The following is an 18,001-nucleotide window of genomic DNA, read 5'->3' on the forward strand; positions in this document are numbered from 1 at the left end:
GTATCGTAGCTCTGGTGTTAGCCCCAGAGAGCACAGACATTAAAGTAGCTACTAATCTAGTGAACAACCCGCTCTTTGTTATATCTCCTTCAACTTTATGATTCGGGAAACCCAACACATTCACACAAAGTATAGGAGTTTTAGAATGGCAGTATTTCTACAAGGGGCGAATGCCATTTCTTATACCCATTCACATTCTTTTTTTTCAAATACAATTCGTTGCCAGTTTACACAAATGACATTTTAAAACTCTATCATCTGAAAAATAAACCCGGAAATTCCTGGAGCTACAGGTGCAGGTTAACCAATAATTAGAAGGGTGTGTTTCCTAGTTGCCGGAAGTGCTAAACTGTCTTTTTATTCTACACATATGCTTGCAGGCTTCCTGTGTTATATCTGATGCTGGCTTTTTCGCAAATAGGAAATATCAGACACTGGCAAGAGAGCAGCTTCAGAATTATGATGGGACGTTGTTGGGGATTGGACTGATCCTGAAGAATGTTTGGCCTGAGCCTCCATGTGAGATGCCACCAGTTTTGGCGCCTGGACAGCTGCGCTCTGAGGGGAAGTGCAGACTGAGGTCAGGCAGGGTGCTTTCTGACTGTGTCCTGGCGTTTCTCAGTGAACAGCCACTGCGCATTTAAACTTCCCCCATCAAAGCTCAACGCACCAAGTGAAAGGGCAGCAGCCTTTCCGTCTTTGAAACAGCCTTCGGCAAGCACAATTTTTTTTAAAAAGGGGGAAGTTCGCGGCGCAGGTTTGAGTGGCACAATGAAGCCGTCGCGTTTGGGCTGTCAGGCGATGGAAAACAGAAAAGGTACACATTCTGGAAAATTAGGATCGCACATTCCCTCCAGCTTCTCACTGAAGGTATTTGTGAAGTTTGAAATGTTGTGGCGATAGTACAGAACGCCCCCCGCCCACTGTCATATGCCTCATAAACACTTCCTTCTTTGCCTTCTGGGTACGTGAACCTTCTTTTAAATGTTCTTCGATAACATTGGTGAACTCAAAAAAAAACTCACCTGGAAATGTCTACTTGTTGTGAGAACCTGTAATTGTTAAACCTAGCTGTAGTTACTAGGGAGCAGAGGTTGTTATCTTGCTGGCTTCATATTGGGTGAGGGGATTTTGAAGCAATGTTGTGTGTTGGTCGTGGGGGAATTCCACAAACTTCCCCCCTCCAGATCCAGAATAATTGTTAGTCACAAATTTGTACTTTGGCAGTTGTTTCAAGGTAGGCATGCCTGACATTAGGGTGGCTGAATCGGCCCCTTTAAAGACTAAGGTATAAAGGAGAGTAAACTGAGAACAATCACCTTTCATTTTTCCACTTTTATCATGTCATCCGCATGTCATCAAAACAAGATTGAGTTCAGACCTCTTATTTTGAAAGTATGGTGAAGAATGTGGGAAGCATGGACCTAATTTGCCTATGTCTATATATATATATATCTTAATCCTTCCCGTACCAGCCTCCCCGGACAGGCGCCGGAATGTGGCGACTAGGGGCTTTTCACAGTAACTTCATTGAAGCCTACTCGTGACAATAAGCGATTTTCATTTCATTTTCATTCATATTGGCATGACGATTTTTATTTTTCATTGTCATTAATTTGTCAGATAAATTTCCTGAGGTGGAAATCCTGAATGGCTCGTTGACCTATAAATTGTCAGTTAGAAGTTTTACACCAGGTTACAGTCCAACAGGTTTGTTTCGAACCTGTTGGACTTCAACCTGGTGTTGTAAGGCTTCTTACTGTGCCACCCCAGTCCAAGTCCGGCATCTCCACATTATAAATTGTCAAAATGTATTGTGTTGGTGGTGGTAGCACACTTGCCTCAGTCAGAAAGAAGGCTCTAGGTTCAAGCTCCACTGCAGGGACTTGGGCACAAACTCAGTATGACACTTTAGGCTCCATATTGAGTATCCGAGGTGTCATCCTTCTGATGCAGCATGAATCTGAGGTCCTGTCAGTCTCTATGCTTCAGTGGATGTAAACAATTTCATGGTATTATTCAGAGAAATTTGGGGGCATTTTCCTTGGAGTCCTGGTCAATATCCCTCAGTCAACACCTTAAAAGAATAAATGGACTGGGTATTTTACCTTCTTGCTCTTTGTGGGATCTAGCTGTGCACAAATCGGTTGCCGTCTTTCCTGCATTCGCACAGTGACTACAAGCAAAATCTAATGGCCGTACCACGCCTGCACTGGGGCGCAAGGTAGCCGGTAAATCACGTGAGAGGCCTCTCATGAGATTTACACAGCTTGCCACGCCTTGTGAGATCTAACGAGACCTTGCGAAACATCGCGATCTGGATCTCTCCCCCCCCCCCCCCCCCCCCCCCCCCACACACACACACACACACAATGGATGGGATCCAGATCTGGCTAATCTACATACTGAAGAGCTGTAGTAACTCGCTGGAGTTACCCAAGGCGTGGGATCAAACAACTCGGAGACCCCGAGTGAGCACCGGATAGTACTGGTCTCCACAAATGGTGATCAGGCCTACCGGCACTTTAGGGGGGTCTCTCAGGGGATCGGGGATCCCTGGATAGCTGGGTTCTGGGCAGAGTGGTACACTGGCACCCCTGATGCCACCTCGGTGCCATTCTGGCTGGCAGGTTGGCCATCCCAAGGTGCCCAGCCTTTTGCCTGTACTGGAAATTGGGCCCGGAAGTGCCCTGCCCTTATTAATTGGGATGTGGGGGGCTCGATGACCCCCTTATAAGTGAGTTGAGCTGTTGTTGGGGGGGGGGGTCTCAGAATCAGTGGTCAGTGCAGGAAATGGGACTAAGTGTGGCCTCGGCGGGGCACTCGCCACAGGCTCTGAATGGTCCCCTGAGATTGCCTATTTATCATAGAATCATAGAATTTACAGTGCAGAAGGAGGCCATTCGGCCCATCATGTCTGCACCGATCCTTGGAAAGAGCACCCCACTTAAACCCTTGCCTCCACCTTATCCCCGTAACCCGACCTAACATTTTGGACACTAAGGGGCAATTTAGCATGGCCAATCCATCAACAACCTGCACATTTTTGGACTGTGGGAGGAAACCAGAGCACCCGGATGAAACTCACGCTGACAAGGGAAGAAAGTGCAAACTCCGCACAGACACCTGAGGCCGGAATTGAACCCGGGAGGCTGGAGCTGTGAGGCAGCTGTGAGATAGCAGTGCTAACCACTGTGCCCACCGTGCCTCACGTTTGACAGAAGAATGTCATATTCATGTCACTAATAGTCATTTCAAAAAATATAATGTGAGGGTAAGTCAATAAACAGTTATATTTTGTGACGTGTGGATATAAATATTTATACAGTTATATATAAATGGTTGTGTGCTGTTTGGCTACATGCCCATGATTTCCTCTGGGAAGCACATCCCATAGATGCGCAGTATACTCATTTCTGAAGTTATTACCCTACTGACTGAAGAAGCTCTATTGAGAGTGATCAAACATTTCATTGCTGGCTTAAGTAGTTGGGCTGGGTCCCTTTTCGACAAAAAAGTGGCCAACTCTGGAGGTAAGGTTTGTATTGATTGGCAATGCCATGTCAGGAGGTGATTATTACCACCTCATCCAGTGGATCTACATGAGTCCGGAAGCAGTGGTATTGTCTTGTTTACTTTCCAGCATTGTTCTGGGATTGACATTCAAATCAGCCATATAATATAACTGCAGCATTTCTTGTTTGTGTTCTGCTCCGTGGGGGAGCAGGATAAGGTATTAAATATCGCATTCTGAAATAAGTTTGTCACTTTAATTACATCCAATAACCATCACTCTAATATTCATACCCGGAACACTCCATTTGACTGTAATACCCTAGGTCTGACTTGCTGTGAAAACACCTGTCTGGAGTATGATACGGGTAAGTATGAGGGTATTCATGGCATTTATAGAATCCTACAGTGCAGAATGAGGCCATTTGACCCATCAAGTCTTCACCGACTCTCTGAAAGAACACCGTCTGAGGCCCTCTCCCCCGCCGTAAACTCCGCAACCCCACCTAAACTGCACATCTCTGGACACTAAGGGGCAATTTAGCATAGCAAATCCACATAACTTGAACATTTTGTGTCATAGAACAGCAGAATTCTATTTTAAAAGTGTGAACCTTGCAAATGTTGATGTTCAGAGAGACCTGGATGTACTTAAAAGGGAACACAAAATATTAGCATGCAGGGACTGCAAGCAATTAGGAAAGCAAATAGCATGATGGCCTTTATTGGAGTACAAGAGCAAAGGAGCCTTGGCCTGGATTCTCTGCCACCCGCCACCTGTAGCGGGGTCCCCGATGCAACGGAGAATCGAATAATCAGGATTGGCGCCAGAAGTCGGTGGGCGGCAGGATCGAGGTTCATACCTGTGCTCCAGTGGGGTGTTGTAAATGAATGCTAATTGGATGCAAATAGTTCTTAATGAACTATTTGCATCCAATTAGCGGTCCCGGCACTCTATTTCAGGCCCTCCCTTATTCTCCGATCCCCTGGGCCATGAATTACGTGGGCGGGGATTACTACAGATCTCCTCACCAAATGTAAGCCTGATATAGTGGAGCTTGCACTGGACGAAGGGGGTAACTCCTTAAGGCCCACTCCTCCTCTACCAGACCTCCCCCCAAGAGATCCCCAAAATAGGAGAAACCCTAAGAGATCCCTTAACAGAGAGACCTCCCAGGGACCCCTTAATAGGAAGACACCCCTCCAGAGACTCCCTTAATAGGGCAACACACCCCAAAGTCCCCTTAGTAGGGAAACAGCACCCCTAGAGATCCCCTTAATAGGGAGACACCCCCCAGGAACCCCTCAATAGGGAGACACCCCCAGGGATCCCCTTAATGTGTGCACGCATGCGTGTGTGTGTGTGCGCGTACGTGTTTACGAGTCTCTTTGGATTTGTGCATGCATGCCTATGTGTGTGCGTGCCTGTGTGCGTGTGTGTGTGTGCCTGTTTATATGTGCGTCTGCCTATGCGTGTGCTTATGTGTGTGTGTGTGCCAGTGTGCATATGCCTGTGTGTGTGTACGTGTGGTGAATGTATTTCACCTAATGCATGAGCTGTCTGTACTGTCTGTATAATGAGGTGACCCATGACCTAGAAGTGATGATACGGGCTACTTCCAGGTACTGTACTGGAACCCCGGTGGGCTCCGCCTCTGGCTCCGCCCTCACCGGGGCCATATATAGGCTGGCCACCTGTGGGTGGCACTCATTTGTACAGTCAACTCTGGCAGGCGAGTTCATGGATATTAAAACCTAATGTTCACTCGTTCTCACGGTCTCAAAGTGAATTGACGGTATAACAATTTAATATCCATTGACAGCATCATGGAAGCCGCACTGAAGCCAGATCAGCTCGAACTCTACGCGCGCACGTCAGAATCCAAGGAGATCTTCGAACATTGGCTTCGCTGCTTCGTGGCCTACCTCGACTCCTTCACAACGCCTCCCACTGAAACCATCAAGCTGCGACTCGGGTGAGCCATCGAATTTCTGTGATGATCGGGAAAGCGGCCACGTACGAGGCGGCAGTCACAATCCTCAAAGCGCATTTCGTAAAGCCTGTAAATGAGGTGTATGCCTGACATCTCCTCACGACTCGTCATCAATGCGCTGGGGAATTGCTAGATGAGTACCTGGAAAAACTGACCCTACTCGCGAGGAACTGCAGCTAACAGAATGTGACGGCGGAGGAACACATGGACCTTCAGATCCGGGACACTTACGTGGCTGGGGTCCGATCGAACTACATCAGGTAGCGCTTGCTGGAAAACGGGACCACTGACCTGTGGGACACGGTAAAGCTAGATACCAAGTTAGAGGTGGCCGACCAGAACCTCAAGTGCTTTCCCCGCGGACCCGGCGAACCCCTCGAGGACGCCATCGTCGTGACCCCCGTCGGACCCGACTACGCCGCGGGCCTGTGCCGCGCGGCTGCCAGTCCAGCCCGGGAACCGCAGTGCTACTTCTGCGGTCAGGGTCAACACCCCCGGCAGCGTTGCCCAGTCCGCACAGCGACATGCAGCGACTGTGGGAAAATGGGACACTTCGCCAGAGTCTGTCTGGGCCGACCTAAAGCCTTTGACAAGGTGCCACACAAAAGGTTGCTGCATGAGATAAAGATGCATGGCATTAAGGGTAAAGTAGTAGCATGGATAGAGGATTGGTTAATTAATAGAAAGCAAAGAGTGGGGATTAATGGGTGTTTCTCTGGTTGGCAATCAGTAGCTAGTGGTGTTCCTCAGGGATCCGTGTTGGGCCCACAATTGTTCACAATTTACATAGATGCTTTGGGGTTGGGGACCAAGGGCAATGTGTCCAAGTTTGCAGATGGCATTAAGATGAGTGGTAAAGCGAAAACTGCAGAGGATACTGGAAGTCTGCAGAGGGATTTGGATAAGTTAAGTGAATGGGCTAGGGTCTGGCAGATGGAATACAATGTTGACAAATGTGAGGTTATCCATTTTGGTAGGAATAAGAGCAAACGGGATTATTATTTAAACGATAAAATATTAAAGCATGCTGCTGTGCAGAGAGGCCTGGGTGTGCTAGTGCATGAGTCACAGAAAGTTGGTTTACAGGTGCAACAGGTGATTAAGAAGGCAAATGGAGTTTTGTCCTTCATTGCTAGAGGGATGGAGTTTAAGACTAGGGAAGTTATGTTGCAATTGTATACAGTGTTAGTGAGGCCACACCTGGAGTATTGTGTTCAGTTTTGGTCTCCTTACTTGAGAAAGGACGTACTGGCACTGGGGGGTGTGCAGAGGAGATTCACTAGGTTACACCCAGAGCTGAAGGGGTTGGATTACGAGGAGAGGTTGAGTAGACTGGGACCGTACTCGTTGGAATTTAGAAGGATGAAGGGGGATCTTATAGAAACATTTAAAATTATGAAGGGAATAGATAGGATAGATGCGGGCAGGTTGTTTCCACTGGCGGGTGAAAGCAGAACTAGGGGACATAACCTCAAAATAAGGGGAAGTAGATTTAGGACTGAGTTTAGGAGGAACTTCTTCACCCAAAGGGTTGTGAAGCAGTTGAGGCTCCTTCATTACATGTTTTTAAGGTAAAGATAGATAGTTTTTTGAAGAATAAAGGGATTAAGGGTTATGGTGTTCGGGCCGGAAAGTGGAGCTGAGTCCACAAAAGATCAGCCGTGATCTCATTGAATGGCGGAGCAGGCTCGAGGGGCCAGATCGCCTACTCCTGCTCCTAGTTCTTATGTTCTTATGTTCTAAGGTCTCTCCCCCCTTCGCTCTTTGCGAACCTCACTCCTGACTGTAATCCCATCGCCACCAGGTGCAGGTGGTACAGTTCCAAAGATATGGCTTTTATCAAGTCGGAGATCCAGTGACTGTTGAGTGAAGGGATCATCGAGGCCAACAACAGCCCCTGGACCGGGGAAAAGAACCGGATGGTTGTAGACTACAACCAGACCATTAACCGGTTCATGCAACTGGATGCGTACCCCCTCCCCCGCATAGCGGAGATGGTCAACTAGATCGCACAGTACCGTGTGTTCTCAACGGTCGATCTGAAGTCAGCCTACCACCAGCTCCCAATCCGCCCGGAAGAGCGCCACTATACTGCTTTTGAAGCAGCCGGCTGACTCTTCCAGTTCCTCAGGGTCCCCTTCAGCGTCACTAACGGAGTCTCGGTCTTTCAGAGAACGATGGACCGAATGGTGGAACAGTACGGTTTGCTGGCTACATACCCCTACTTGTACAATGTCACCATCTGCGGCCATGATCAGCAGGACCATGATGCCAACCTTCAGAGGTTCCTCCAGGCCGCCCAATCCCTCAACCTCGCGTACAGCAAAGAGAAGTGCGTTTTCCGCGATTGGCCATCCTCTACTACGTTGTGGAGAAGTCCTAGGGCCCAACCCCGACCGTATGCGTCCCCTCACGGAACTCCCCATCCCCACAGCCTGAAGGCCCTCAAGCGATGCCTGGGGCTGTTCTCCTACTACGCCCAGTGGGTCCCCAACTATGCGGATAAAGCCCGCCCACTTATTCAAACCACCACTTTACCCCTGACAGCTGAGGCCCGCTCGGCCTTCAGCCGCATCAAGGCCGACATCACCAAGGCCGCTATGCACACGGTGGACAAATCCGTCCCCTTTCAGGTAGAGAGCGATGCGTCAGACGTTGCACTGGCCGCCACACTCAACCAGGCGGGCAGGCCAGTAGCATTCTTCTCTCGAACCCTCCACGCTTCCGAGATCCGACACTCCTCGGTCGAAAAGGAAGCAAAAGACATAGTGGAAGTCGTGCGGCACTGGAGGCACTACCTAGCTGGTAAGAGGCTCACCCTCATCACCGACCAGCGGTCGGTCGCCTTCATGTTTGACAACGGACAACGGGGCAAAATAAAAAATGACAAAATCCTGAGGTAGAGGATCGAACTTTCCACCTACAATTACGATATCAAGTATCGTCCTGGGAAGCTCAACGAGCCCCCAGGTGCCCTGTCACGCGGCACATGTGCCAGCACGCAAGATGACCGACTTCAGGCAGTCCACATTGACCTCTGTCACCCAGGGGTCACCCGGCTTACCCACTTTATTAAGGCCCGCAATCTGCCCTTCTACACCGAGGAGGTCAAGGCGATGACCAGGGACTGCCGGGTCTGCGCGGAGTGCAAACCGCACTTCTACCGGCCAGACAAGGCCCGCTTGGTAAAGGCCTCCTGGCCCTTTGAGCGCCTAAGTATGGACTTCAAAGGGCCCCTCCCCTCCACCAACCGTAATATATACTTTCTAACTGTCGTCGATAAGTACTCCCGCTTCACCTTCGCAGTCCCCTGCCCCTACATGACCTCGGCCACTGTGATAAAGGCACTGCACATCATCTTCACACTGTTCGGTTTCCCTGCTTACGTTCAAAGTGACCGGGGCACATCGTTCATGAGCGATGAGCTGTGTCAGCGCCTGCTCAGCAAAGGCATCGCCTCGAGCAGGACTACGAGCTATAACCCGCAGGGAAACGGGCAGCTGGAGAGGGAGAACGCGACAGTATGGAAGGCCATTCTTCTGGCCCTCCGGTCTAGAAGTCGCCCGACCCCCGCTGGCAGGAGGTCCTCCTCTCCATTAGATCACTCCTCTGCACAGCTGCGAACGAGACCCCTCACGACCGCTTGTTTCTCTTCCCTAGGAAGTCCATCTCCGGGGTCTCGCTTCCATTTTGGCTGACAGCTCCAGGACCTGTCCTTCTCCGGAGGCACATGAGGAGCCATGAGACCAACCACCTGGTCGAGAAGTTGCATGCCAACCCCCAGTACGCCTACATCGTGCACCAGGACGGACGGCACGATACGGTCTCCTTACAGGATCTGGCGCCAGCTGGTTCCCCTGCCAATGTGCCCCCCTCCCCGCTGCCTACAGCCACCCCCTGCGCCCCTTATGCCCTCCTGAGTCTCCTGTCTTGGCCCGCACCGGCACTGCTGCCACCCGCCACCCCCTTTCCTACCCCCAAGCCCCAACCGTCTCCGACACGCCAGACTGAGGCTCAAGCTCCAAACACAACACCCCGGAGTCACCATCGGCAACGACCCTGCCCGCCGCATCGCCAGAGCTGAGGAGGTCTAAAAGAACAATCCGGCCTCCAGACAGACTGAATCTCTGAGGACCCCACGTAACCCCCACTGGACTGTCTGTATAATGATGTGACCCATGACCTGGAAGTGATGATACGGGCTACTGCCAGGTACTGTACTGGAACCCCGGTGGGCTCTGCCTCTGGCTCTGCCCTCACCGGGGCCATATATAGCCCGGCCACCTGTGGGTGGCACTCATTTGTACAGCCGACTCTGGCAGGCGAGTTCATGGATATTAAAGCCTAATGTTCACTCGTTCACACGGTCTCACAGTGAATTGACGGTTTCACAGCACGTGTGCCTGTGTGTGTGCCTATGTGTGTGTGTGCGCACCCCTGTGAGCATGCTCATGCCTGTGAGTGTGCACATGCCTGAGTGTGCACACCCCTGTTAGTGTATGTGTGCCTGTGAGTGTGCACATGCCTTTACAGCGCGGGTTCAATTCCAGTACCTACTGAGGTTGTTCATGATGACCCCGCCTTCCCAACATTGCCCCGCGCCTGAGGTGTGGTGACCCTCAGGTTATATCACCACCAGTCAGCTCTCCGTCTATAAGGAGAAAGCTGCCTATGGTCATTTGGGACTATAGTGGCTTTACCTTCCTTTCCTGCCTGTGCACGTGCATGTGCTTATGTGTGCCTGTGAATGTGCATGTGCTTGTGAGTGTGTATACGCCTGTGTATACATGCATGTGAGGATGCACATTCCTATGAATGTGCACGTGTCTGTGTGTGAGGTTGTGAGAAGCCGAGGAGGAAGTTCTAAGAATTTCCAAAAACGAGGTGGTTACATGGAATAACTTCAAGAAGTGGTGAGGTTCAGGTTATACTTTTAATTTGGTGTATAAGAGGCTGGATTTTCCATTTAAGAGACTAAGAGTGGGATTCTCTGATTGCCGAAGCCAAAATCGCATTCGGCGATTGGCTGGAGAAACCGTTTTAACGGCAAAAGCGGGAGCAGCGCTGTTTTTCAGATGCTCCGCCTTCTCAAAAACAACGTCCTAGAGTAGTACGCCGCACGCCGTTGTGACGGCCTCAGGACGTCACCAGAACCCCTCCCTGATGATCCGCACCCGATGGGCCAACTTCCAGACGGCGTGGGACACGTGTGCTCTCAACATTTGTGAACTTGCCGTGGCTGCTGCGGACTATGTACAGCGCCGCCACAGTTAAGGGGGGAGAGCTGGCAGGGGGTATTCAGCAGGGGCTGGGGGGACTGGTAGGGGATGGTCCTGAGGTGGCAAAGGCGGTTACAGGGGGACACCATCTGGCAGGCTGTGTCCGCGTGCGACCGGCGCCATGTTGTATGATGGAACTGGCCATTTGCGTCCGTATTTGCAGGTAAAGCCGGGGGGCTTTACGTGGCGGGGCTGCTGGCCCCCCACCGAGGGAAGCATCGGTCCAGGGGCGGTGCAGATATTTTGGTCGTAAAGTTTATTATTATTATTGTGACAATATAGTTTATCATTATATGATGGATGGACTCTTGGGTTGAATAACACGGCTCATGTTATAAAGGTGTGTTCATATCAGTAAATCATAAATAAACATTTAGATATTTGTTTTATGGTTTTGTAATTATTTTTTTATGATCTTATCTGTTTAGTCTGTGCATTTTTTATATTTTGTGTACACTTGGAAACTGGCCAACAGCAAACTTTATAATCACAACTTCGATTGCACCAGTATTATGTGGCATTAAAGTTTTTTCTGAAATAAGAAATATAATGATAATAATCTTTATTGTCACAGGTGGGCTTGGCTTTTCACAGTAACTCTTCATTGAAGCCTACTTGTGACAAGCTTATTATTATTATTATTATTATTAACACTTCAATGAAGTTACTGTGAAAATCTCCTAGTCGCCACATTCCGGCGCCTGTTCGGGTGCACAGAGGGAGGATTCAGAATGTCCAAATTACCTAATAGCAAGTCTTTCGGGACTTATGGGAGAAAACCGGATCACCCAGAGGAAACGGGGAGAACATGCAGACTCCGCACAGACAGTGACCCAAGTTGGGAATTGAACATGGGACCCTGGCGTGTGAAGCCATAGTGCTAACCACTATCCTACCGTGGGATTATTTACACTGCATGGACTGCAGCAATTTAAGAGGTGGTTCTCCATTACCTCCTCAAGAGCAATTGAGATGGACAATAAATACTGGCCTTACAAATTATACCCACATTGCAGGATTTTTAAAAATCAAACAGTCCAAGGAAGCCTGGAGAGTGGGGGAGGATGTAATACCTTCCCAATGGAGGGATGAGGAGCAGGTCACCATGATCTTCAGAATTAGGGGCAGCAGGGTAGCATGGTGGTTAGCATAAATGCTTCACAGCTCCAGGGTCCCAGGTTCGATTCCCGGCTGGGTCACTGTCTGTGTGGAGTCTGCACGTCCTCCCCCTGTGTGCGTGGGTTTCCTCCGGGTGCTCCGGTTTCCTCCCACAGTCCAAAGATGTGCGGGTTAGGTGGATTGGCCATGCTAAATTGCCCTTAGTGTCCTAATAAATGTAAGGTTAAGGGGGGGGGTTGTCGGGTTACGGGTTACAGGTATAGGGTGGATATGTGGGTTTGGGTAGGGTGATCATGGCTCGGCACAACATTGAGGGCCGAAGGGCCTGTTCTGTGCTGTACTGTTCTAATCTGTGATTGAAAACGCATGAGTACTGAACTGAAAGAACGTCACGCCGCCGAGGTCAGTCTCTGGGAATATTCAGCATAGGACAGCTGTAATCCTAGATTTCTCTTCCCTCATACGAAGTATTGGGATGCTTTTCGTTCAGTGCAGACGCTAATGACAGCTTCATTAGAATTTGCAACAGACCAGCATCTAAGAAGAGGATCAGACAGTTCCTCCACTTCCATGGAAGTATGGACTGGTGGGAGATGGGGACAAAATAGATGCTATGCTGTAAACACTGGCTTCCAGACCTTGGTGGCCAGAAGGCACGCTGCTGTTTTCTTTTTGTTTTCAGAATCTGATAACTGCTGTTAGACAAGCTGATCAGTGCGACCACATAGCCAATGTTGAATGTAATGGTAAGGACTGGAGTTAATCAGCTTGAACCTACTGTCTCTCAGGACAGGAGTATACGCCAAGCCTTCAGCTTTCCCTCCTCAGAGCACCACACCAATATCACATGGAAGATGCCATTAAAAGTGCGAGGAGCAGGCAGCGGAGATGCAGTCTGCAATGAATGTTTCCCATGAGCACTTTGTCCTGAGAGAAGGGTCACTTTATCCCCATGACATTTTTTGGGTGACATACTGACCCTTGGGCTTTACTTAGGGGAAGTACTAGAATAAGCATGTGGAACGACCAAAGGGAAGCTCCCCATATCTGCGTGGGTTTGCTCTGGGTGCTCCGATTTCCTCCCACAGTCCAAAGATGTGCAGGTTAGGTGGATTTGCCACGCTATTGTTCCCAGTGGAGGGCTGAGGAGCAGGCCACCATGGTATTCAGAGTCTGTGATTGAGAACAGATGGGTACTGACCTAAAAGGAACATCACATCGCCGAGGTCAGTCTCTGAGAGTGTTCAGCATAGGCCAGCTATAATCCTAGATTCCTCTTCCCACTGTGTCGGCAAGAACAGCCTCCCTCCCCCTAAGAAATTAGAGCCAGAAAGCCGTCCTTTAAAACGATATGCTGGTTGTGATAAATATTAATTTAAGGCCTGAGACCATGCTGACCTTACATGAAGGACGAAGCAATCACCAACCAGAGGTTCAGTACATAGAACAGTACAGCACAGAACAGGCCCCTCGGCCCTCGATGTTGTGCCGAGCAATGACCACCCCACTTAAACCCACGTAACCCGTATACCCGTAACCCAACAATCTCCCCATTAACCTTACACTACGGGCAATTTAGCATGGCCAATCCACCTAACCCGCACATCTTTGGACTGTGGGAGGAAACCGGAGCACCCGGAGGAAACCCACGCACACACGGGGAGGACGTGCAGACTCCACACAGACAGTGACCCAGCCAGGAATCGAACCTGGGACCCTGGAGCTGTGAAGCATTGATGCTAACCACCATGCTACCATGAGGCCCCTCTTCAAGGGAATGGGGCCATTACTTGGGGTCAGTACTTCAAGGGAATGGGGCCATTCATATTTGGTATCAGCAGAAGGAATAACCGATGGGAGACTGCAAGCGCCTGGGGGGGGGGGGGGGGGGGGGGGGGGGGCGGGGGGGGGTGGGTGGGTGAACAGACAGAATCACAGATGCTCATTGTCATTATGGGCGAGCCTATCTCAAGTGACAGGGAGAGGCATTGACTCTAACATTTTGTTCTGGCAGAATTTGTAACATGTGTCCAGGGCACCTATCAGTCTTTAGTTCCATTAGTTTTCCTGGTACCTTTTCTCTGGTGATTATTTTAAACAGAGAAGGTGAAAATTTGTTTGAGATAACAAAATAGTTTTACAACTTTTCATCCATTAGCATTTTACTGATTAAATTTAATCACATGATCAAAAGCAGCCTTTTGCGATTTTACTTTGCTTTTAAAAGACCCATGAATTGAAAGATTTTTAACGTTTTGCGGTTGTAACATTTTAGAATGAGTTTATTTGATTAAAAATAACATGTTTCTGTTGAAGGTTTTGGAGTTTTCAAAGAATATCTGATAATTTGGCGACAGGAACAGTCAAATCTATTGAGGAACATTTCATCACTTACTTCCCGTTTCATCACATGAATTCACATCCCTCTCCACCCTGAAAAGTACATTTTGCAAGCACTTCTGTTCAGTGATATAAAAACGGCTTTTCAGTCATAACCAGAGCAGTTTCTTTGAATTTTTATTCTTAAACATGCAGCTGCATCAAATAAAAACATAAAATAAGAATTAGGAACGTACGTCCTTTGACCCCCCTCAATCCTGCACTATCATTCAATGAGATCTGATTGTAGCCTCAACTCCACTTTTCCACCTGCTTCCAAAGCCCTTGGCTCCCTTGTAGATAAAAAAAATCTGTCTAACTGAGCCTTGAATAAATTCAATAATCCGGCCTCCATTATTCTCTGGCATAAAGAATTCCAAAGATTAACAACGTTTTGGGACAAGAAGTTTCTCCTCATTTCCATTTCAAATGGAAAGGCTCTAATTTTTAAACTGTGCCCCCCTAGCTCTAGATTTCCCCCATGAAGGGAAATCTTCTCAGCACTTGTCAAGCCCCCCTCAGAATCTTGCACATTTCAACAACATTACTCTCATTCTTCTAAACTCCAGTGAATATAGGCTCGCCTGCTCAACTATTCCTCATAAGACAATCCCCTTTGACAGACTGTATGTATTTCCCTTCACAGACTGTATTCCCATTTAAGCCACCCCACATCGCTGGGACACCCGTGGGTGGGGTGGACTGCCGGCGGGACCAGAGAGTCCCACCACCAGGGAATGCCGGGAGAATTGCGCCCTATGTATCCTCCTCACACTTGATTTCCTACCTATCTTTGTAAAGTCAACAAATTTGATTACAATACACTCCGTCCCTTCATCCAATTCATTAATATAGATCATAACTAATTCATGTCCTAGTACTGATCTCTTTGTCACTCCATTACTTACACTTTGCTAATCTGAAAAGGATTCATTTATCCAACTGTGTTTCTTGTTACTTAACTAATCCACGATCCATGCTAACTTATTACCCTCAACACTAGAAGCTATTTAATTGTAGTGACATTTTATGTGATGCCTTATCAAATGCATTTTGAAAATCCAAAATTGACGATGTATTGGATCCCCTTCATCTACCCTGTGTGTTGCATCCTGAAAGAACGCTAATAAATTTGTCAAACTTGATTTCCCTTTCGCAAATCTTTGATTTTTGAAATACTCTGCTGCAACTTCCTTAATTGATTCCAGCATTTTCCCAAACTCAGAGTTGGATAATTTGATCCCTCAAACATCTTTGGGTTGTGGAGACTAAACCCACACAGACACGGGGAAAATGTGCAAACCTCACACAGACAGTGACTCAGGGCTGGGATCGAACCCGGGTCTGCAGCGCCGTATCTGATTTTACAACTTGATCTTGATTGTGCAGCTTTTGTTACAATGTCGATTTTGTTTATTTTTTAAGTTTCATTTGAAGCAGCAAGATTTCGTAATACATCTGTTTTATGATCTTAACAGGGTTATCTGCCAACACTGAAGTAACCTTGCAGGGGAAGTAAGTGGAATGAATGCCGATCAGCTGCTTAAGGCACAAAGGCATCAATTCATCACAATTCTTGGAAGAGGTTCAATAGAAACCTTTGAGAGCATCCTTGATCACCTATTAGCATGGGATCTTCTGAACTGGGAGGAATATGAACACGTGAAATCACCAGGACTTCTGTCTCGTTCCAGTCGCAATCTCCTTGATGTTGTAACATGTAAAGGGACCAGAGCCTGTGAACTTTTTATTGTGGTGTTGGAAGATGTCATTAACAGCTCGCAACTGACTGACTTAATTCTGGGGACCTATATGCCCCGAGAAAGGACTGATGAACCTTCAGCATCACTATCATTATTGGCTTCCCAAACTCTTCAAAAACACAGACCTGGCATAGTGCGGAAACTGCATGGACACATTGCAGCTGTGTTAGAACATCTGCAAAGATACGGTCAATTTTCAAAATACGAATGTGATGAGGTTCAGTTGCCAATATATACACCTTCTCAACAGGTACATAAACTGAAAGAATTATCTGTGCCAGTATGTAAGGGTGGGTGAGGTGAGAAAATAAATATAAAGGCTTCAGAGGCGGCTATTTATAGCCTGGTGTTTTTTAAAATCCAGATTTGTAAAGAATAGGTTACACTCGCTGGGGAATACTTGTTTTAAAATTGTCCTCAGGCTGCATATCAGCCTTGGAAATAATAATTTAAACTGCACGTAGAAGACACATTGGGAAGAATTATGAAATGTGATTTTATATCCTGCCTACTTGTAACTAATTTACAATTTCTTCAATTCAGATGTGGTCGATCCCACGAGTGACGCAAAATCAAATCATGTGGCTGTTTATTGTAGATTCTGATTATGTTGTGCGATAGACGATTACCTAAATTATGTTTATAATTGTACATTTTTTAACACTGGGATCAAATATTTCTGTGTAGATATTTTATATTAGACTTCTGTTTTCCTGCCATGTTCGAACCCTACTTTGTCTCAACCCTTGATCCTGCCTTCAAGATTGTGGCCCTTCAAGGATCCCCCTGGCCTCTGTAGCTTTCTCCTCCATTTCTTGTCCACCCGTGCTGTCATAAAATTCCTTATCCAAAATAACTTACAATTTGTTATATCAACCTACCAACACCTGCAGACAATCCAACTTTTCGGACTTAGACCTACGCTTGCCAACATCATCCGCATGTTTCTAATGTCCAGAATTGTCTTTTGTGCTTTACAATTTCAATATATGTCCATTCTCTCCACTCACTGTGCCATGCGACAAATCTGAGAAAATATGTATTTTTAGAAAGATTGGGAAGGCTATTGTGGAATATGATGGGTCAACAGGCCAAATGGACTCCTTTTGTTTGATAACCATTCTACTCATTCATTCATTTCAGACAAGCAGTCTGTTTAAAGAAATAAAGAAACTATTTTTATAAGCACTTAAATAAAAGGGTAGTTAAAGAAGGAGAGTGATGTGTTGGGCAGGCTGGATCTATGTGGACTGCGTTTGATGCAGTGGAGAGCGAGACAGGCTTCCAACACTTGATGAGATGCAACACGATTTTATTTAACATCTAACTATATTACATGTTTAACTGTGGGTTGACACTGTGCTGACTTGACCTGAGGCTAGCCTGACCAGACTATCTTACTACCACATGGTGTTTGTTCTAGCTGCTGCTCACGAGCTCTGACTGTCTCAGAGGCTGGATCCCGAGAGAGCGGGAAAACTGGTGCCCTCTGGCTTTATAGTGGTTGTGTCATGTCTGGTGATTGGTTGCTGTGTTCTGTGTGCTCACTGGTCATCCTGTGTGTCAATCGCTGCCTGTCTGCACTCCATCATATACATGAATGTATATTATGAGAGAGAGAGCACAAAACTAAGGAGGCGATCTATAGTTAAAAGTGTAAGAATGTCAAAGTCATGTAACACTGTTTATATCCCACAAACTCTTTGGGCGCCATTCTCCCCCAAAATTTCTAAGTTAATTTGTGGCGGGTTTTTCAGGGAGTTTCCACCAGTTTTGCCGGTGCGTTCCCCACCGCTATTCAATGACACTTTAGTCATTTTTTTGGGCACTGGGGAGTTTCTCACCGGTTTAGCCCACACTTCGAATTTTTTGTAGCACTGGGGAGCTGAACTCAGAGATCAGCCGCCATTTTGAAAGAGTGCCCAATCTCTAAATGAGCTTGTGGTCCCCCCCC

General features: G+C 47.7%; 1 protein-coding gene across 7 annotated transcripts in view; it reads left to right on the top strand.

The window, feature by feature from the left end:
* Positions 1-228: 228 nt before the first annotated feature.
* The window catches only part of nod2 (nucleotide-binding oligomerization domain containing 2), a 58,496-nt gene continuing 40,723 nt past the window's right edge, over positions 229-18,001 (top strand). The window contains exons 1-3 of one of the 7 annotated variants that reach the window (XM_038806699.1): positions 237-870; positions 5,337-5,489; positions 15,763-16,297. In XM_038806699.1, coding sequence (XP_038662627.1) covers positions 15,809-16,297 — 489 coding nt within the window. In that variant the 5' untranslated portion in view covers positions 237-870; positions 5,337-5,489; positions 15,763-15,808. Of the gene's footprint in view, positions 965-5,336; positions 5,490-15,762; positions 16,298-18,001 lie in introns of all 7 variants that reach the window. The other 6 variants (XM_038806703.1, XM_038806698.1, XM_038806700.1 and 3 more) reach the window with 6 other exon arrangements.

Source organism: Scyliorhinus canicula, chromosome 9 (genome assembly GCF_902713615.1).
Source record: "Scyliorhinus canicula chromosome 9, sScyCan1.1, whole genome shotgun sequence".
Lineage (NCBI taxonomy): Eukaryota > Metazoa > Chordata > Chondrichthyes > Carcharhiniformes > Scyliorhinidae > Scyliorhinus > Scyliorhinus canicula.